This window comes from Crotalus tigris, unplaced genomic scaffold, assembly GCF_016545835.1.
Source record: "Crotalus tigris isolate CLP2741 ecotype Arizona unplaced genomic scaffold, ASM1654583v1 scf7180000018432.44079421565:4894166, whole genome shotgun sequence".
Taxonomy (NCBI): domain Eukaryota; kingdom Metazoa; phylum Chordata; class Lepidosauria; order Squamata; family Viperidae; genus Crotalus; species Crotalus tigris.
The window spans coordinates 551,793-573,627 of NW_024096999.1; the positions used below are offsets into that span (position 1 = coordinate 551,793).

The 21,835-nt window shown below is 42.3% G+C and overlaps 1 protein-coding gene across 1 annotated transcript; it reads right to left on the reverse strand.

Moving 5' to 3' along the window:
• Positions 1 to 638: 638 nt before the first annotated feature.
• HSD17B2 (hydroxysteroid 17-beta dehydrogenase 2) lies at positions 639 to 9,365 on the reverse strand. The gene is made up of 5 exons (XM_039352360.1): positions 8,760 to 9,365; positions 5,376 to 5,588; positions 4,154 to 4,339; positions 2,505 to 2,642; positions 639 to 1,442 (listed from the first exon to the last, which is right to left on the reverse strand). The coding sequence occupies exons 1-5, from the start codon at positions 9,043 to 9,045 to the stop codon at positions 1,045 to 1,047; spliced, it is 1,221 nt and encodes a 406-aa protein (XP_039208294.1). The 5' UTR covers positions 9,046 to 9,365; the 3' UTR covers positions 639 to 1,044.
• Between the last annotated feature and the right edge of the window lie 12,470 nt (positions 9,366 to 21,835).

The following is a 21,835-nucleotide window of genomic DNA, read 5'->3' on the forward strand; positions in this document are numbered from 1 at the left end:
GATAGACCTTCCCACTGATAGCTAGGTGGTGGGATGTCCCAAAGGTGTTTTTCCTTGGAGGCGTTTCGCTTCTCGTCCAAGAAGCTTCTTCCGAACTGAACTTTCACCACTTCAGAAGCTTCTTGGATGAGATGCGGAACATCTTCAAGGGAAAACAAAGAAAGTGCAAAAGTTGCCTTTTGAAAAAGAACTTTTGGGATAACCATGACCTGGATGACAGAGAATCTCCATAAACACTAAGAGGTGGGTAGATCAAGCAAATGAAGAAGCTCCATCCAAAAAAATCTGGTAGAAATATTTTGTCTCAATAAGCACTCATGTGTAGGGTTGAACCAAATAGTTTCTCCATTTCCCAGACGTGCCATTTTGGACTATGGAGATTTCATCCAAAAAATAAATAGTTTGGATTAATAATTCTCAATTTATCCCTAACCCTAACAAAACTTACAGACTTTACTCCATAAATCTTCATATGATTCTGAGATCCTGAACATAGGATCATCTGCCAAAGCAACAGAGATTTTTGAATTTTGCTGGGTCTCTGATTAGGAAGGAAGAATCCATGTAATTAGAACATATATGTGCATACAATCATTCACATTCTTCCCCTAGAGTTCTTAGAAGATTTCAGGTGAGCATGGTTTTATTTTTCTTTTATAAACTCCTGAGCAAAATCATGGGGGGGGGAGAATATAGTGTACATATAATATGTATTGATTGGATTAGGTCAACAAAAGATCAGAGAAATTAGATATAAATCTTTGGAATAAGGAAGAGTTTTACAGCAGTGCCCCAAAACACGAAATTCAATTCCAGAAAAAGCTAATCTCTATCTCAAAAAAAAAAAAAAAAACCCTGAAGGCATTATCATGAGATATTAGCTATTATAATGTTAAAACTTCTTTGTTCTGCACCATCCTAAATCTACACTTATTCATATATACCTCTACATCTGTCTATTATTTACTGGTTTCCTACGTTACGTAATTAGCTGGATAGCTTATCGAATAAAGGGCACAATTCTTCAAAAATTATGATGGACTATCAACTTCCATTTTTGACGGGTGCGTGGATTTCTTGTTCAGCTTGTGACCTGTTTTTTCTTTCTGGTGTTTGGAGCGCAGAAGGCAAGACGTGGACCCCCATTAATTTGTCCATGAAAAAGTCATAAAACCAGAGAGGAGTATAACAGAACATGAGAAGGAATGTGTAGCTATTCTTGCCTGGAGTGTATAAACCTCTTGGATGCTCAGCCAGCAAAGCATGTAGAACATCAGAGAACACGGGCGAGAAATCTGATGAGCAAATCGAAGTCATCTGACCAAGGAACATCCTCAGTTTATGGATGTAATCCTCACCATAATCTTTCTTCACATCTGGAGCTAGGCTCTCCAGCAGCATCTGTTCTTCCTTTTTCCAGTCTTCAGGGTTTCCCCCGATTGCTAGAAAACCAACACATTCATTTTTGGAATGCCTAGCCTCTTTGAAGTTATTCCTATAAAAGACTCCCAACGGATAGTTAAGACCCAGCAGAAAGAACAATTGCAACCAGGCTGCCTTCCAGGGAAGACCTGTATATTGTACAGGTCAGAAGGAGAGCTGAGAAACTATCTACACACCCTTCACTTCCCAGACATAAACTGCTTCAATTCCTCTCCTTGGAACGGCACTATAAGACAGTTGTTCCCTTCAGGCCATTTCTCTGCTGAACACGTCATTCTCACAGTACTGCCTAATCTCTCTCCCTCTCTCTCTATAATATATATTATTATCCTCCTTGTTATTGTCTTTTTTACTACCTTCTCTTATTGGTATTATGATGATGATGATGATTCTGTGTCTTTGCATGTATGCTGAGACCTTCTGCACCATAGACAAATTCCTTGTGTGTCTAATCACACTTGGGCAAATAAAGTATTCTAATTCTAATTCTAAATCCAATAAAGAAAAATAGAGAGGAGATGGCAGGAAAACCTACTCCGTTCAGGCTTCTTCTACAGGTTGGATTGGGATATATTGGTGAAGAAGAATTCTGGGGGGATCAAGTTAAAAGTCCCTAAACCATCTTCCCGTGGAAAGCAAAGCATTGTCTCAGCTACGTGATGTCAAAATTAGACAGCCAGCCTCTATATAAAAGTACCTCCCAGGAAACTCGCCAGAGAAAGCTCCCAGAAGTGGTATTTATGAATCTGAAAAGAGTGACCGTAGACCTGAACTAGGAAAGAATAAATCATTAAAGTCTTCCTTTGGAAAAAGACAGTTTGCAAACTCTTAGAAAGAATGCGCTTTGCATCTTATGGCAGAGACAAACTGAATCTCGGATCTTAAAAAAGCAAAAACGGGCTAACCTTTGCTAGGGCTGAAACGGGACTGACGTTCAACTTCTGATGTTGGGTTGTGAACCCTGGTTCCTCTGGAGGTGTCTTTTTCTTGTGAGTTTGGAGAAAGATGGATGGACAACTCATGACCTACGTGTTTTGACGCCTGATGGATGGAGAACTTACATGTTTTGAAGCCTGATGGGTGAAAAACGGCAACTTTGATGCCCCACTTGGACAGCTCCTGCCTCATAACGCCGGAAAACATGGAGAGGGCTGCCTTAGAGGCACCGTAAGCAGCAAACAATGGCATTGGGATTCCTCCTGCGTGAGAAATCAAAACAGTGACTCACTGAAGGAGAACTAAAAGCTTAAGGAAAAGCTGAACATTAAGCCGAAGTTAAATACAAAATGCTTAGCAGCAAACAAGTTAAAGGTCTAAGTTCTTGCTGGCTCAATATAGTTCTGAAATGCTTCTCTTTTTTTTTTTTTTGTTCCCTCTCCTCCTCCTTTTTCTTAAAAGATATTGGGAAAAGAATATTGCCAATATTCTTCTAATATTTCTCCGCTTATAATTTTGATGGTGTGCAATTGTCCATTTATTGTAGTTCCGCCTTCAAGGTGGTTTGGAGAACAGGTTGACACCCCTCTTCTTTATGGCAGCCTCTCAAATATTGGAATACTGCTATCATGTGTCCCCCCCCCCAGTCCTTCTTTTCATTAGACTAGATACACTCAATTCCTTCAACTTTTCTCATAACCATCTTTATTGCTCTTTCCTCCACTCTTTCCAGAGTCTCTGCATCTTTTTTATAATATGATGACCAAAACTGGATGCTATATTCTAACTGTGGTCTTACTAAGGCTTTGTAAAGTGATACTAGTACTTCACGTGATCTTGATTCCATCCCTAGCATTGTGTTGGCTTTTTTTGGCTGCTGCTGCACACTGCTGGCTCATATTTAGATGATTGTCTTCTAGGACTCCAAGATCCCTCTCACTGTTATTCAGCAAGGTTACACAATTTTTTTTTCTAAAAAAAAAAAACAGGTTTGCTATTGACTCATTTTTACTCTAAAACATCCATCTCAACTGTCTGAAAGGGAATTTAAAAATCTGCTAGCAGGATAAAAAAATTCTTTAGTTCCCAGACAAAGCAATTCACGTTCTTCCTGTAAGAAATATTTTTCATAGTGCAAGAAATAAGAATATTACATTATATTTCATTGCATTATCCAATCTCCTGCTTGGGACTTTCTGAAGATGGGATTTAATAGAGAAGAAAAAAGGTCCCATTTTAATTGATGGATTTGGTACCAAGGCTGCATTGTGTTTATTGGAATCCATGGGAAATCGTAAGCCATGTTACGCCAACAAAAATGCAATTCTGTACATTCTTTTCATGAATAAGTAAATAACTATGCATGCCTTTCTTTAATACATGGGCTTGGGTTTGGGTTTTTTGCCTTAGGCGAGCTCCATTGCAATACTCAGAGAAGTGCAAATTTCGAAAGATAACACACACACACATACAAGCGCGCAGGCAAACAAATAGGCCAGTCCACATTTTCCCTGCATTTTTGGCCTTGACCTGGCTATAAATACTTCGAGATTAGAAATGTAACAATGCCCTAGCCCTAACTTGCCAAACTAAATCTTTTTGAATGTTAGATAGCTCAATTGTCTGGGCATGATCCTTAGAGTCGTGATTAATTTGAAAGCCTCCCACACGGCAGCTCGAAGGGGTCAGAAAAGTGGCTGTTCAGGGAACAGAATCCAACCCAGGTGACGGTCTATAAATTTACAACCTGCTGGGACACACGAACATAACTCACCTGCCAGGCTTGAGATGTTAATAATCCTTCCCTTGGATTTTCGGAGTAACGGTAAGAACATTTTGGATAATTCAACAGGGCCAAAGAAATTTACATCCATGCACTGCTTGTAAGAACTCATGGGGAGCAGTTCTCCATCAGCTACGAACCCCAGGATTCCTGCATTGTTGATAACAGCCCAAAGCTCTGCCAAGGAGAAAGGAGGAGCCAGCAAGTGAACTACTGTATTGCCATGGCAGGAAACAGTCTCAGATCCTTCCCTCTCTCTCTCCCTCCTTCCCTCCATTTTTCCTTCTTTCCTTCCCTCCCTCCCTCGGTTTTTCCTTTCCCTCCCTTCCTTCCTTCCCTCCCTCCCTCCCTCCCTTCCCTCGGTTTTTCCTTTCCCTCCCCTCCCTCCATTTTTCCTTCCTTCCCTCTCTCCCCTCCCTTGGTTTTTCTTTTCCCTCCCTCCCTCTCTCTCTCCCCTCCCTCAGTTTTTCCTTTCCCTCCCTCCTTCCCTCCATTTTTCCTTCCTTCCCTCTCTCCCCTCCCTCAGTTTTTCCTTTCCCTCCCTCCCTCCCTCCCTCCCTTTCTTCCTTCTATGCTTTGCATACCTATCTTACCAAAGTATTCTCTTTTGCCTACTTTTTAAAGCAAATAAACAAAATCAGACGGGTTCCTGAGAAGCAGAAATACTGTTAATAAGCAATAACCTTACAGAACACAAAGAGTTACAAACAGACATAACTCAGAGGCTTGTAAACAACAGGGCCTTTCTGAGATGGAAGGAAGGGGAAAAAAACTAAATGAGGCCTTTACGCGCGTGCGCACACACACACACACACACACACACACACACACACACACACCAAATCTTCATGTCTGAATAGTAGGTTTGGTTGTATTTCAAACATTAGATAGACCATTGTTTTTTTTAAGTAGCAGCATTTGGATATCACAGTGTTGAAATCTGACAATATTTGATGGGTAATAGTATGCGGCTGCAAGGTTTTTCATTATCTAGGTTGCAGATATTGGACAACAGTCAGCAGTGGGCAATCATCCAACTTGTAGCCACCGTCCGCTACACAAAGGAGGTAAATGTTGATGTCAGCCTCTGATTTTGAAAGCTGATTAGATTCTCAGGCCAATATCAACATGCCTCATTTCTGGACCTTTGGAAAATGTCACCTGGGCAAGGACGATACTCACAGAAGGGTGGAGATGTGCAAACAAGGCATACCTTCATTTTGCAACTTCTGCCTTATTTCAAGATAAGTCTCCTTTATTTGTGCAGAACTGGTGATATCCAACTGCAGGATGGAAAGTCTTTCTGAGCAGGTTTCCTTCAGCTTCTTGGCACCAGGGCCTGCTGCATCTAAGACGCTGACAAAGACAGTAAATCCTAAACTGTCAAGGTATTTTGCAAGCTCATGGCCGATTCCACTGTCAGTTCCTATAAAAGAAGCCATTAAAAATATAAATATATGTTTACATAGATGTATGTATACATGTACAGTATGTGTGTGTGTGTTTGTGTGTGTGTGTGTGTGTGTGTGTGTATGTATGTAGGTCTTTGGTTATTCGGGTTTTCTCCCACGTCAAATTGGAAGGGTCTTGGTGACGTTTCAACGAAGTCTCATTCGTCATCTTCAGGCTGGTGCTTTCGGCTTCGTGCTTCTAGGAGCACGTGCTGGTGCTTTCGGCTTCGTGCTTCTAGGAGCACATATATATATATGTTTTCTGAGGTTTTCGCTGGTGTTTGTATGTAGGTCTTTGGTTGTTCGGGTTTTCTCCCACGTCAGATTGGAAGGGTCTTGGTGACGTTTCAACGAAGTCTCATTCGTCATCTTCAGGCTGGTGCTTTCGGCTTCGTGCTTCTAGGAGCACGTGCTGGTGCTTTCGGCTTCGTGCTTCTAGGAGCACGTGCTTCTAGGAGCACATATATATATGTTTTCTGAGGTTTTCGCGGGTGTTTGTATGTAGGTCTTTAGTGTCCTTGTAGCTCAGGGTTGAATTTGGGGTCCTTGGTACTCTCTGAGCTTATTGTTTTGTTGCGAGGATGTTTCATCACCAAACTAGGTAATATCTTCAGTGCACTCTCTGAGAGGGGTTGTTTGGCTGTAGATATTTCATTACCAAACTAGGCACTGATGATGTTACCTAGTTTGGTAATGAAATGTCTGCAACAAACCAACCAAGCTCAGAGAACACCAAGGACCTCACAAAGAGCATCCCCCAAGGATGGGAGCCCAGTCACCATCCGAAAGCCTCTAGGGAGAAGAGTCCATCACACATCTGGACAATGTGGCCCAAGGTTAGACTGGGATTGACATCTCTTCCCACCAGGCAGCCAAATCTGTCTCCACAGAACTTAACCCAACCTGCATCAATCAATGAAAAGCGAAAGCAAGGGATCGTTTTTGACCAGAGCAGCTGCCAAAGTGTGTTTTGAACAACCTGCTTCCCTTTGTTTGGCAATGAGCCATCCGGCTATTGTGTCTTTCACCCAAGTTCCACAACCTAAATAAAGGGCCAGTCCAGAAGTCACAAAGCATAAGCATGTTTCCTGGCTTATGATTTTAAACAGAAGATGAACGGGCAACCGCAGAAGAAATGTGAGCATCAAAAATAAATCAAAGGTTGGGGAGCAGAGAAGAACTTTTGGCTGTGACTGGTGTTTGCTCGCAAGAGATGTGACCAGGACTCCTTGTTATGAGAGTGGAAATATGACATGTCTGCCTCAATACTCTTCTGCCAAAATTTCAAGCAACACATGAAATGAGGTTCCTTCGATGGGGGCAGAACGGGACTTTTTCTTTTTTTAAATGTGGATGTGAGGACTTTTGCTAGTGTCAATCCCGTCCTTCTCCAACACTCATCGCCCAAACAGCCATGTTTTTTTTCCATTTCCAGTGGCTAATGGACAATATCTTAGAGAGGGAAGGAGGGAGGGAAGGAGAGAGAGAGAGAATGAATGAATGAGTGAATGAATGAATGAGAATGAGAGAAGTACATCTAATCTTTCAGCACAAAAGGAGAAAAAGTTGAGCACAAAAGTACCAAAGCACGGATGATCAAGCCTGATATGGTCTTAGTTTTTCTGTTTCTCTACCTCTCGTTCTCATTTTGTGTGTGTGTGTGTGTGTGTGTGTGAGAGAGAGAGAGAGAGAGAGAGAGAGAGAGAGAGAGAGAGAGAGAAAACCAGAAGAGAGAAAGAGTGAAAAAGAGAGATTGAGAGAAACATTGAGAGAAGAGAAAAACCAGAAAGAGAGATATTGAGACAGACACACACACACACACAGAGAGAGAGAGAGAGAGAGAGAGAGAGAGAGAGAGAGAGAGAGAGAAACAGAAGAGAGAAAGAGTGAGAGAGAGAAACATTGAGAGAAGAGAAAAACCAGAGAGAGATTGAGAGAGAGAGAGATTGAGAGAGATTGAGAGGGGGGGGGAGAAAAGGGACAGACAGATTGAGAGGAGAGACAGAAACGGAAAGAGAGATATGAAGAGGGAGAGGGAGAGGGGAAGACAGATAGACAGACAGACATTTACTATTATTTTCAGAGCCTATTGAGGATTCTTTTTCCCCTTGCTCCACCCCCCTGTATTTATTGTGACCCGCTCTTCTTGGCAAAGTGCTGTACTAGCAAATAATCAATTTGTGTCAAGGTGCTATCCACACCCACATAAGCAATTTGTGTCAAGGTGCTATCCACACCCACATTCTTGGACTTGATCTGTCGCCAGTTTAAAGCCACATGTCAGAGGCAAAGAGCTGCGCTAGTTAACCTTTCTAAAAAGAAGCTTCATAATATGCTGCTGCCTGCTCCCTTTTTGCACGGGAAGAAAAAGGAGAAAAAGCCAGGTGACAGGCTGAGATCCTAAATTATTTCACAGTTTACAACCCATAAAGAAGACTATTTGTAGCTCAGGGTTGAAATGAGGAGTCCCTGGTGCTCGCTAAGCTTGGGATGTTTTCTTGCAGATGTTTCATTACCCACCTAGGGAACATCATCAGTCCTAGAAGAGAGGGGATTTGCAAAGGAGGAGGACTGTGGGGTCCTTGGTGCTCTCTGAGCTTGATGGTTTCCTTGCAGACGTTTCGTTATCCAAACTAGGTAACATCATCAGTGCTAGTGATCAAGCACTGATGACGTTTCCTAGTTGGGTAATGAAACGTCTGCAAGAAAACCAACAAGCTCAGCGAGCACCAAGGACCCCACAATCCTCCTCCTCCTCCCTCCACTCTGCAAACCCCACTCTCTTTTAACACTGATGAAGTTCCCTAGTTGGATAATGAAATGTCTGCAAGAAAATAACCAAGCTTAGAGAGCACCAAGGACCCCTCACAGTTTACAACTCCTACATCCGACAGCATCCTTACCCAAACGCCCACCCCAACCTTAACGCATGCATAAAGAGTCCAAAGCATCCTCAGATTTCAATCTGAAGGGAAAATATTCTTATTTCCGAATCAGATAAACCAGGTATAGATCCACCTTAATCCAAGGAAAGACATAAAGAAAATCCAAAATCTCTCCCAAAAGTTATTTTAGAGAAGACAAATTCAAATTCCTCCTGGGAGTTCGGACGGCTAACCCACCCTGAGAATTTAACTCTCCCTTACCTGTGATGAACACGGCTTTGCGATTCACGGGCAACATAGCTTGCGCAGGAGTATAAAAACAAAACATGAGACACGCCAGGGAGAATAAAGCCAAGCCCAGAGAACTTCTCAAGGTGGTGAAGCACAGGACTTCCAGGGTCAAAAGCAATAGGAGACCCCAGCGGAAAGGGGTGGCTTTTTCCACTCGGTTCTTCTTAGCTCGATAAAATATTGTCCCCCCACAGAGCACCGTGGCTGCCATGTAGAAGAGTAGAGAATTGTCCAGTTCAGCCTGGTGCAAAAACATGACAGGCAGAAGAGAGGCAGGACTGCTCAGACAGGCGCTAAAAAGAAAAAGAAAAACAAAAAAAGGAAAGAAAAAGTATAAAATAGATTTTCAAAAAAGAAAACTTCTTAGGACAATTCACAGCCCAGGAAAAGATGTCTGTTGTCCCCCAAGGAGGAGAGGAGCATCCGAAGGACTTGACAGGCAGTGAGACGGCAGCCTTGAACTGGTGTGGTTTTATCTGAACTGCCCGCCTTGCCACACCAGAGAGGTGGTGGGGGAACTTCAGATATTTGCTCTCACCTTATTTTAAGTTGTTATTTGCCCCCCCCCCTTTTTTTTTGCAAGAGGGCTCCACCTTCAGAGGGATATACACACGCACACGCAAAGAGAGAGAGAGAGACAGAGTCAACAAACAAGCTTTGGATAATATTTGACAGAGCCAAGACCGAGCAAGAAGCAGCAAGTTTTATCCTAAGGGAAGTTAGCAAGGGTGACATAATTGACAGGTTTGCTGTAGAGGCACTTCAGGGAAAAGAGAGTGTGAAATTCTGTGTGTGTGTGTGTGTGTGTGTGTGTGTGTTGTGTGTGTGTGTGTTGTGTGTGTGTGTAGGTGCACGCGCCACCACACTCCAGAGCTGACCTGTTCTCTTGATGTGCAGCCTTCCAACTGTGCCCCATTTAATGAGGACACATGCTTCTCTTTCATCAGCTAGTTGCTAGCTGGAACCGAGGAACTTAATTAGCACACACGAGCCACACTCCAAAGTACAAGTCTTTGGAAGGGCAATGCTGAAAACCTTCCACTTTGACCCGGAGGGCAAGAGGCTTTGTAAAGTTGCCTAGGCTACAGAGAAGGTGCGGAGTTTTGTTAAAAGTGATGGTTGAAAGGTTTTTGTTAGGAGAGGGGGAGATGTTTACAAGGGCAAAAGAAAAAAAAAAAGAAATCCTTACTCAGCAATGCATTTATGCATGAACTGGAAATGCAATCGTAGTCTCTCCCCTGGACAGTCGGAAAAAGGAGAGGCTAAGGGGAAAGTGGGAAAAGGAGAGGCTCCACGAGGAAGGCTAAGGCTACTGCTGTCAGTTTTTCCATTTATACTTTATTTATTTTCTTTTCTTTCAATACTCACCCACCCCTGGTTGAGGCACACATGACTTCTCTCCACGGCTGCCCCCACCTTGCGTTTTCCCCAATCCGGAGACTAAATAAGCGCAGTTGAGGCTTCACAGCAGATAACCAGGGCAGAGAGGATTTCTTAGGGATACTTTAAATGGAGATGCCGGCGTTCAGATTTTTAGTTAGAAAGAAACACTCAGCACACAGAGAGCCTCTGTTAACCCACGACAGCTTTATTGGAGTCAGTTTGCTTAAGAGTTACCCATACAAGTACCCCCGCAGACCCGTAGCTTTACTCACGGTTTTCCTCCCCACTGCAAATTGGGCTGAGAAAGAGGAGATGCCGGAATCCAGTCAGAACTTGCAGGAACGGTGAGGTGTCTCAAAATCCCTCAAAGCTTCCCTTTTAATCCCTTACTGGCATTCCTTTTTATATCATCTCTGCCTTCCTTTGGACATTAGATGATCGGTTGCGTGAAAGTTCTTATCTTTGGGAGCTGGTACTCCAAGTCTCTTTTAGATGGATCGCTTCCTGGTGACCTCCTGTCCAGCCGTCCTTATCTCCAAACCTGATCTGGTTCTCTCTTTACTTTTCCCCCGTCTTCTGCAAGCCTATGTTTCCCCCGCTCAAATTCCAGCCATCTCTTTCTTCCAGGATTTTATATTTTAAAAAAACAGTATTAGACCTACATTGGAACTTCTGGTCCAGAGGGCCTGTTCTTGGGAAGAAACTGGGAGAGACAAGAACTTTCCTTTTCCATAGGCACCCCTGCTTTTCCCAGAAGCAGCTGTTGATCACCATTTGAAGGAGGTTGACCTAGGTCCTAGATGGACATTTGCTAGGAGGTACTGCTTGTAATAAGTCAAACTCTAGAGAGAGAACAAATTGAGCTCACTGGCAGAACAATCAATGTTTTGTTAAACAGAAGCTCGGGAAAGGCCTTATTGATGCTGAATCTCAGTGGGCAAGTCTGCAGTTTTGACTAATGTTTGAACAGTGGAGATGGATCCTTGTCTTTAGTCTGCTGCTTCTGATAACTACAAATAGAGAATCTGGATGGGGAAAAGAGAGTTGCCCAAGGCACTACGAAGACATTGGGACAGGAAGAGCTGGTGTAGAATTAAAGTGATACCGGAGCTTGGAATGGTGGCCTTCATTATGCCAAAAACTGACCGATTGGCTTTTAGAAAGTTAAAAGAAGGGGATGAAATAAAGGATTCAGGGGATATAAATAAGGCTTGCCTGCCTTTTTCTCCCCCCAAGGGTGTCATCCAGAGGAGATAAATGACCGATTCCCACAATTTTATGGCTGGATTTCTTACCTTTGTTCAAGGCTTTCTGCATCATCAGTCAGTAAAAATGACAGAGGTGAATTTGCAGGAAAAAAGAACCGATTCCAGAGCAATGACAGACATCTTTGTCTCTCAGGGAGCTGCTTGACTCTGCGCTAAAGAGGAATGACTGTTTTCATGAACATAATAGTGCTCCATTGCAGGTCTCTGCTTTGATGCTACAACAACCGGCAGCTTCAATTATCTTGAGTTATTAAGTTATTCAAGACAAGGAGTCATATGCAGAGGACTGAGGCCCTCTTACCAGAAGGAGAAGCAGCAGCTCTGAGGTCACCCTGAAGGTGTCCAAGTGAAGGACGTTTACATCCATGTTCCTCCACCAAGGTGAAAAAGGTTATGGGGTTTTTCTTCAAAGAGAGCAGAGAGACCGTCAAAATGGTTAACCCTTCTTGAACCCTGCATGGGAAGGAGCTTCAAACATGTCAAATATCTCGTAGACCAGGGGCCTTCAAACTTGGCCCTTTTATGACTTGTGGACTTCAACTCCCAGAATTCCTCAGCCAGGCACACTGGCTGAGGAATTCTGGGAGTTGAAGTCCACAAGTCATAAAAGGGCCAAGTTTGAAGGCCCCTGCCATAAACAAATATTAAAGCCAGAGACCCATTAAACTCCCCCCCCCCAAGTTTCAAAGACACCTCTTGCCGTGAGATATCAAAAACGACATCCCATTATTTATACTAGATTTAAATGGCAGGTAAAACAGAAACAAACAGCCTTCCTTTCTCCCCTTAAATGTTCTTCGGAAAACTTTAAAGTATAATTTTGAGTCTCGTGAGAGGTAAATATTTCTGCTTGCTCCCACATTTACTTTATTTCAATAGTAATGTTTTCCCACAAAGCGTCTGAAGAATTTCTGGGATATTGGAAAGTCCTTGTGAAAAAGAAACTGAGCAACCTTTTGCCTTATTGGTAAAAAACCAATTTGAGAAAGTTGAGCTACTCTCTGCAAGACGATGGATTGTGCTATATTGCGCCTGCTTACCACCGTATTGCTATAAAGTGTGAAAAACCTGCCAGTAAATGAAAATCAATCACAGGCTCTCTTTTTATTTATTTATTTATTTACTTACTTACTTACTTACTTACTTACTTACTTACTTACTTACTTACTTACTTACTTATTTACTTAGCTAACTCTACCACCAGGTCCCTCGGGGTTTACAATAAAACATAAGGCAAAAATGAAAACCAGAGATGTTAAAAACAATTCAAGACCACATCTAATATAATTAAAATCAGCCCTTAAAATCAATACTTTCAACCTGCCTTTATGAAACATGGGACAAGAGGGCGTTTCTTTTCAAAGCTGAAGAAGGGAAAACAGACTTGAGAATGTCTGCATGAACTGAAATTTCAACAAGGAATGTCTAATTGTCAAATTGGAGTTTTTTTAATCTGGAAGATGGCAGGTAGGTACCACCAGTCATCCCTTCTAGAATAGAATAGAATAGAATAGAATAGAATAGAATAGAATAGAATAGAACAGAATAGAATAGAATAGAATCTGGAAGGGATCTTGGAGGTCTTCTAGTCCAGCTCCCCACGCAAGCAGGAGAACCTACACCATTTCATACAAGTGATTGTCCAGTCTCTTCTTTAAAATCTCCAGTGATGAAGCACCCACAACTTCTGGAGGCAAGCTGTTCCACTGGTTAATTGTCCTCACTGTTAGGAAGTTTCTCCTTAATTCCAGGTTGCCTGGTCAGTTTCCAACCATTGTTTCTTGTCCTGCCCACTGGTGCTTTGGAGAATAAGACAATCTCCTCTGTGACAGCCACTCAAGTATCTAAGATAGTCGTTATGTCCCCTAACAAAATTGCTTATCTTGAAAGCTAGAACATAGGGCTGGAAGGGATCCTGGAGGTCTTCTAGTCCAACCCCCTGCTCAAGCCAGGAGCCTTATACCATCCCAGTCCGATGGTTGTCTAGTCTATTTTTGAAAACCTCCAGTGATGGACCACCCACAACTCCAGGAAGCCAGCTGTTCCATTGATTACTTGTTCTCATTGTCAGAAAATGTCTCCTCAACTCCAGGTTGCTTCTCTCTTTGGTCAGTTTCCAACCATTGTTTCTTGTCCTGTCCTCTGGTACTTTGGAGAATAAGACAATCTCCTCTGTGACAGCCCCTCAAGTATCTAAAATAGTTGTAATGTCCCCTAATCCTTCCCTTTGATAGGCTAGACATACATGGTTCCCTCAACCATTCATCATACTCTTTATTATCCTTGTTGCTCTTCTCTGCACTCTTTCTAGTGTCTCAGCATCTTTTCTGTATGATGGTGACCAGAAGTGGATGCAGTATTCCATGTGTGGCCTCACCAGGGCAGTATAAAGCAGTACTGTCATTTCTTGTGACCTTGATGCTATCTCTCTGTTGAGGCTGCCCAGGACTTTTTTTGGCAACTGCAGCACAATGCTGGCTCATACATAAATGGTAGTCCACCAGGACACCAAGATCTGCCAAGGATTGGTGAGGGCTAAGAAGTAGAGAGGGATGAGCAAAGATAATGATTTCATTGAAGGCTGTGCTTAAATGAACCACAATTCTACCTCAGGAAATATTTGGCAACCACTTCTGATGATTTCAAGGGAGGCCATATGTGAGGCTGGACCTTCTCAGGTGTTGACATGTCCATGAAGAACACTATACATTTTCTTCCTGTTGGGATGAGATCTTTCTGATAATAGTTTTATCTGGAAATACAAAGCTATCAGGCTCGGAAAGCAAGCAAGCATTCTTCCAAGGCAGTAAATCTCCTATCTCTTATCTGGCTTCTCGTGGCAGCCTAAATTCCTGAGGTATTTTCCCATTAGTTGTGTAGATGACCAAACAAAGACTCTAAAATTACAGGTTGTTCCCTTCCTTAACTAGTGGACATCACATTAAAAATACAGGAACATTAACATAGTTCTGGGTTTTAATTCTTGGCTACTACTTTGCCATAGAAATTAACTTTTTTCCCCTAGAAACTGTCAGAAAAAAATGTATTTTCCTCCAAGATCTTGGGGAATTAGAACATTCTAGACAGACAAACACACACACACACACACACACACACACACAACATAACACACGGCAGACTTTTTTTTTATAAAAAAAGCATTTTAGTGAGGCTGTGGGAAACAAACACTTTTATGTTTAAGGGAAGGTTTTTCACACCTCAGATTAGTAGATTGTGCTTAGTTAGATGACAGGAGCCAGTTTATTCATTTAACACAGTGGTTCTCAACCTTTTTAATGCCGCGACCCCCAACCGGTCGTAAGACGAGGACTACTCAACCTGTCGTAAGTCGAGGACTACTCAACTGGTGCAGCACCGTTTGCAGAATGGGACTTTTGGCAGGCTCAGCAGGGCAGAGACAGCCTGGACAATTCCTATTGCTTTTGAAAGCCAATAGAATTAGACTCTATTCAAGAGAGTCTATTCTATTGGCTTTCAAAAGCCAATAGAATAAAAGGGAGTAGCACAGCTAAGGAAAAGGGGGAAAAAAATGGCGGACTGCGTTGTTTGGTGACCCCCGTGAAATGGTCGTTCAACCCCAAATGGGGTCCCGACCCACAGGCTGAGAACCACTGATTTAACAAGAAATCTAATGTCACAAACTGTCTGAAACAGAGATGAAGGGAGGAGACCCACAGGTTGAGAACCATATATATATATATATAAAGAGAACTAGATAGATAGAATGGTGCTGAAATTTGGAAAGTGAAGTTGCCCAGAATTTCTTGTATTTAAAAGGAAATGGCATTTTCTGACATACAATTGAAGCATCCACTATGATACTTGGACATGACTCTGGTTCATCACACAAATGTTCAAACTGGATTTGCCATTTTTGTCCACCTATTGGGCAAAACCTGGGGTAAGCAGATGTGAAAGTTTGACAGGCTTAAAATTCTCGCCACAGGATGTAAGCTGTTCTGAGCAAAGCTGCCTTTTGCAATTGACTGATGGGGATTTTGTCAATGCCTACGATGTTCCAGTGGTGCTCCAGTTGTTTTGGGCTTGCGCCCAAGGTGGTTATTACTGTTGATATGTTATTATTAAGGTTGATCACACAGCTGACCAGATGTATAGACTGAATTTGGCATTTTTATCCCTCTTTCTGAGTCCTTCCCAAAGAACTTGGGATAGGCAGTTGTGAATGTTTGATGGTGTTAGATGTATCATCACAGGATGTAAACTGTTCCACGTAAAGCTGCCAAGTCAAGTTTGCAATTGATCGAAGGTAATTTTGTCAATACCCATAGTGCTCAAGTGTTTTGGGAAGCCACCCAAGGCACCTATTACTTTTGGATAGTATCTTTGTTTTCTTTTACACAGTTGTTCTATTTGCAGATCTTTTTGTTTGCAGGTCTTTAATTGTTTAAGCTTTGGCTTGACCATGTTAAATCTGTGTATATCTCTCAGTTATTGTCTGCTGCTATAATCACATCTCCAGATCTGGAATCAAAAGAGTTGGATGAAGCTGCGAAGAAGCTGACAGAGATGCTGAAATCTGGAGACATCCCCTTTCAGAGTTCTCCTGTTAGGCAAAGTTAGACAAGGTTTCAAGAGTAAGAAAGCCAAAGAAATAAAAGGCAGGAGAGAAGAGAAAAAGAAAAGGAATTGCAACTAAAATCTCTTTACACCGGTATCACTCATTATATCTTTTCATATCATTTTGTCCTTGTAAACCACCCTTGCTTCCAATGTATCTGCAGGAGAAGGAGAGGCAGAGATTGGGGGTGGAGTCAAAAGAGGAATAAGCCTGGAATCATTATGTTGCCACAAGTTCAACCCCTCCTGAATAGCTTTAACTCTTATGTAGTGCCAATGTAGTGGTGGCTGTTAGTTGACTAGATTCTTGTGCATAGGCATGAGCAATAAATCAGCTTAACTGCAATAAATCAGCTTAACTGGAAATTAAGGCACCTGACAGTATCCATACTTCATACCCACATCTGTCCTTTTCAACATCTGAACTATTCTTTTCACGTCTTTATCATGTTCTCCGGATTTTGCACTTTTCCAAGGAGAAGGCAATAACAAACGTTGAGAAAATTGACCAAACTGGTGTTTTGACCAGCATTCCACTCAAGATGCTAATCACATATGTTTTTTTTTCACTATCCCAAGACTTAAATCTTTCTAACAGAGAAAAAAAAAGGGGGGGACATCTCTAGAAGGTGGGTCAACTTGCTGCTCCACTTGTCTCTTTCCAGTTGTGCCAGAAACAAGATTGGACTAGATGTTCTCCAGCATTTTTTCACAAGTCCTTCCTCGCCATTGCCTCACACTTTGCTCAAAAATATTTTGAAAGCAGGGGTTGCAACATTACCTCCCTTGGGGATAAATAAACAGAAGTAAAATAACTAGGGCTATCAGATTAGGACTGCAAGATCTGGAATGACTACTAGCTAGCACAAGGGTATAGACCATCTACCTTTTTGCTGCCAAATAGCTAGTCATGCAAATATTTGCAGGCCAGATCAGGTAGGCCTAAAAAAAAAGCCCACCCAGTTAATAAAACTGCATTAATGGAATTGATTTGTTGCTTTCAGGTACTTCCTCACACTGCGCAGACATGGCTTCTTACAGATCGGTCCAGAACTGAAATCATAAATTGATTCAATTTTTTTTTCAAATCCAATCACTTGATCAACTCGATTTTGCCTGATTGACATAGGTGTATATGACTCTATCCATGGTACTGATGTATAGCATCAGTGTTGATGTGTTATATTTATATTTCTCCCACCTTTATTACATTTACCAATAACTCAACGTGGCAAACATATGGATCCATAGCTGGCTGACCGGCCGTACTCAGCGAGTGGTCCTCAATGGAACTGCATCTATATGGAGGGAAGTGTGTAGTGGGGTGCCCCAGGGCTCTGTTCTGGGCCCAGTGCTCTTCAACATCTTCATCGATTTGGACGAAGGGATAGATGGGGAACTCATCAAATTTGCAGACGACACCAAGCTGGCAGGAATAGCCAACACTCCAGAAGACAGGCTTAAGATACAGAAGGATCCGGACAGACTTGAACACTGGGCACTAACTAACAAAATGAAATTCAATGGTGAAAAAAGCAAGGTTCTACATTTAGGCAAGAAAAACCAAATGCACAAGTACAGCATAGGTGGCACCATGCTCAATAGTAGTAACTGTGAGAGGGACCTCTGAGTCCTAGTAGACAATCACCTAAATATGAGCCAGCAGTGTGCTGCAGCTGCCAAAAAAGGCCAACACAGTGCTAGGCTGCATTAACAGAGGGATAGAATCAAGATCACGTGAAGTATTAATACCACTCTTCAATGCCTTGGTAAGGCCACACTTGGAATACTGCATCCAGTTTTGGTAACCACGATGTAAAAAAGATGTTGAGACTCTAGAAAGAGTACAGAGAAGAGCAACAAAGATGATTAGGGGACTGGAGGCTAAAACATATAAGGAACGGTTGCTAGAATTGGGTATGTCTAGTTTAACGAAGAGAAGGACAAGGGGGGACATGATTGCACTATTCCAATATCTCAGGGGCTGCCATAAAGAAGAGGGAATCAAGCTATTTTCCAAAGCACCTGAAGGCAGGACAAGAAGAAATGGGTGGAAATTAATCAAGGAGAGAAGCAACCTGGAACTAAGGAGAAACTTCCTGACAGTGAGAACAATTAATCAGTGGAACAACCTGCCTCCAGAAGCAGTAAATGCTCCAACACTGGAAGTTTTTAAGAAGAGACTGGACAGCCATTTTTCTGAAATGTTATAGGGTTTCCTGTCTGAACAGGGGGCTGGACTAGAAAACTTTGATGGTCCCTTCCAACTCTATTACTATTATTATTATTATTATATCTAATATTCCTTCCTCCTCCTATTTTTCTCCCTAACAATGACACTGTGAGGTCAGTTGGACTGAGAGACCGTGACTGGCCAAAATTCACCCAGTCTGCGTTCATGGCTAAGGCTGAACTAGAACTCTCCATCTTCTGGTGATTGGCGCAAAGTTATCCAACCAGCTTTCATGCCTAGGGCCGAACTATAACTCACAGTCTCCCAGTTTCTAGCCTGGTGCCTTATCCACTAGACCAAAGTGGCTCTCTTTTCTTAGAAAAAACCCTAGGAAATTTTATTTTTTACCCTGCTTATGATGGAAACACAAGGTTTTTTTTTTTTTTTACCTCCAGCAAGGCAGACAATTGGACTAGTAATTTAATTCCATTCATTCCTTCTTAACAGCATATTACATTTGTTTGATTTTCCCTAGATCCTTTGAACAGCAGGAAAGTGACACCCTAGGCTTTAAAAAGCTTCCGCCCAAAATAAATAAGTACCTTACCCTCTTAGCTATGATTAAAAACCTGTCCACCCACCTGATCTTCAAGCCCTGGGTGTTATTATTTGTCCTCCCCAATCTGGATATTTACCTTGGCAAGGTTGAGAATTTGTTGCGAGCGGGATTGTTGTAATCAAAGAAATGTCAATAGCAGAACGCATGTTCTCCCAGCTGGTGGGAAAGACATGATGTTATACTGGCAGGAATGTTTTGTCAAGGTGGAAAGACAGTCTTTCAGTTGCTTTCATGGTTTCATTTCATACTGGCTCACTCAGGATCTCAGCTTTCAGTTCTCTACTGTATGGGAAGCATCTGGCAAGCTTGATAGAGTATCCTGTTGGAGTTGGTTAGTAGGAAGTTCATAATGACGAAAACTGAACTCCTCCATTTGCCCAGCATATTATTAACATCTGGAATTCACCCTGACTCAGTTTTATCTGATGGCTTTTAAAAAGGGCGAGATAAACTAATGAAAAATAAGCCTGCAAGACATAGAAGATACAGATCTGATGGACAATTCAAGGCCTAGTTTCCTTCAAGTCCTCTTCTTAACAAGAGCGGCAAAATTGTAAAGCGGTCTCAGATCTAAAATCAATCACAGTTTTAATGCCACAAAAGAAGGAAAATTAAATACTGTACATAGGAAAACTGCACTATAAAGCGGATTTACTGAACCGGCTCCCAGCTAAATGTGAATGAAATGAAATCAGATTAGCTTCTGTCAAGATCTCATTCTTTTTTTTTTTCCAGTTGGGGAGGCTTCCAGATCAAAGACAGCACTGCTTCCTCCTGCATCCCCCCTGGCTGGGCTAGACAACCCTCTTCAAGCAACTTTAACAAGATATTTTTAGGTGGTGACCCACAAAGGGTTAAGCATTCCACAATGCACAGAGATCAAAGAAATGTGTCCATCTCAACAAATTAGTTCCATATGGATTTGATGGTGCAGAAAAACGTGGACCCAGCCACAAGAGAGAGAGAGAGAAATGGGGGGGGGATTAATTTATTTGCAAACTATCAAAGATAATGCCTCCTTTGCCTTAAGACGGCCAAAGGATTCCTGCTAGAATGTTCTAATCCAGTGGTTCTCAACCTGTGGGTCGGGACCCCATTTGAGGTCGAACGACCATTTCACGGGGGTCGCCAAACAACGCAGTCCGCCATTTTTTCCCCCTTTTCCTTAGCTGTGCTACTCCCTTTTATTCTATTGGCTTTTGAAAGCCAATAGAATAGACTCTCTTGAATAGAGTCTAATTCTATTGGCTTTCAAAAGCCAATAGGAATTGTCCAGGCTGTCTCTGCCCTGCTGAGCCCGCCAAAAGTCCCATTCTGCAAACGGTGCTGCACCAGTTGAGTAGTCCTCGACTTACAACCGGTTGTGGGTCGCAGCATTAAAAAGATTGAGAACCACTGTTCTAATCCATCATCAGAAGAGCTAAAGGCTGCAAAAGCTAAAGAAGCGTACCAAATCTTCAGACTACAATTCCATATCTCACCCACCTCGGACTAAGCACTCCGATGAATGAACGTTGGATTGATAATCAATTACAGTAGTCGACTTAGGGCCCCCACTGAGCACAACATTTCTGTAGCCGAAGGAGACAGTCGTTAAGTGAATCTTGCCCCATTTTACGACCTATCTTGACGCAGCTGTTAAGTGAATCACTGCAGTTAGTAACATGGTTGTTAAAGTGAATCCGGTTTTCCCCGTGACTTTGTTTGTCAGAAGATCACGGGACCCCGGGACCGTCATAAATATGAGTCTGTTGCTAAGTGTCTGAGTCTTGACCACAAAAACATGGGGATGCTGCAATCATTGGAAATATAAAAAAAAACTGGTCATAAGCAGTGGTGGGATTCAGCTGGTTCGCACCACTTCAGCAGAACCGGTACCTAATTTTTTGTTGCCCAGGCCCAGAATGGACTTCCGGAAGTGGCATCCACACAAGTCTAAACTCTCCATTTTCCTCCCCTCAAAGTTTAGAAACGTAGCATGTTGGGAGTTGGTGCTGAAGGCACTGACTTCCTGGCATGCTGACTTTCTACATTTAGGGGCAGTGATGGGATTCAGCCAGTTTGCCCCACTTCGGCAGAACCGCTAGCTATTTTTTGATTGCCCAGGCCCAGAACGGACTTCCGGAAGCGGCATCCACACATAGAACTGGTTGTTCACATATTTGAATCCCACCATTGGTCATAAGTCACTTTTTGCTATGCCGTCGTAACTTTGAACAGTCACTAAATCAAGATCAACATCACGTAAAGTGTTAATACCACTTTACAATGTCTTGGTAAGGCCACACTTGGAATACGGCATCCAATTTTGCTCACCACAATGTAAAAAAGATGTTGGGACTCTAAAAAGAGAAGAACAACAAAGATGATTAGGGGACTGAAGGCTAAAACATATAAGGAACGGTTGCTGGAATTGGGTATGTCTAGTTTAATGAAGAGAAGAACGAGGGGTGACATGATAGCACTGTTCCAATATCTCAGGAGCTGCCCCAAAGAAGAGGGAGTCAAGCTATTCTCCAAAGCACCTGAAGGCAGGACAAGAAGCAATGGATGGAAACTAATCAAGGAGAGAAGCAACCTAGAACTAAGGAGGAATTTCCTGACAGTTAGAACAGTTAACCAGTAGAACAACTTGCCTCCAGAAGTTGTGTACACTCCAACACTGGAAGTTTTTAAGAAGAGATTGGATAGCCATTTGTCTGAAATGGTATAGGACTTCCTGCCTGAGCAGGGGGTTGGACTAGAAGACCTCCAAGGTCCCTTCCAACTTTATTATTATTATTACTAAATGAACGACTGTAAGTCGAGATGTTCCTGTAGAATAATTCCCACCACGGTTTTGAGCCCTCACCTCTAGAGCTATCCTGAAGGTGGCTTTCTGTTTTTTGTTTTTGATGGAAAGGAAGAAAGAAGGAAATGTTATCACATACTGCAGCAGGATAAACAATGATCTGCAAGGTGGAACCAATCCAAATATTACAGAGATTTAAGATACAAGACAAAT

Excerpts from the sequence above, each read along its gene's own strand:
- HSD17B2 (XM_039352360.1), bottom strand. The coding sequence starts at position 9,045 with ATGTTTTTGCACCAGGCTGAACTGGACAATTCTCTACTCTTCTACATG. Across the intron at positions 5,589-8,759 it reads CAAAGCCGTGTTCATCACAG|GAACTGACAGTGGAATCGGC; the intron begins GTAAGGGAGAGT and ends CTTCTTTTATAG. Across the intron at positions 4,340-5,375 it reads GCAGAAGTTGCAAAATGAAG|AGCTTTGGGCTGTTATCAAC; the intron begins GTATGCCTTGTT and ends TCTCCTTGGCAG.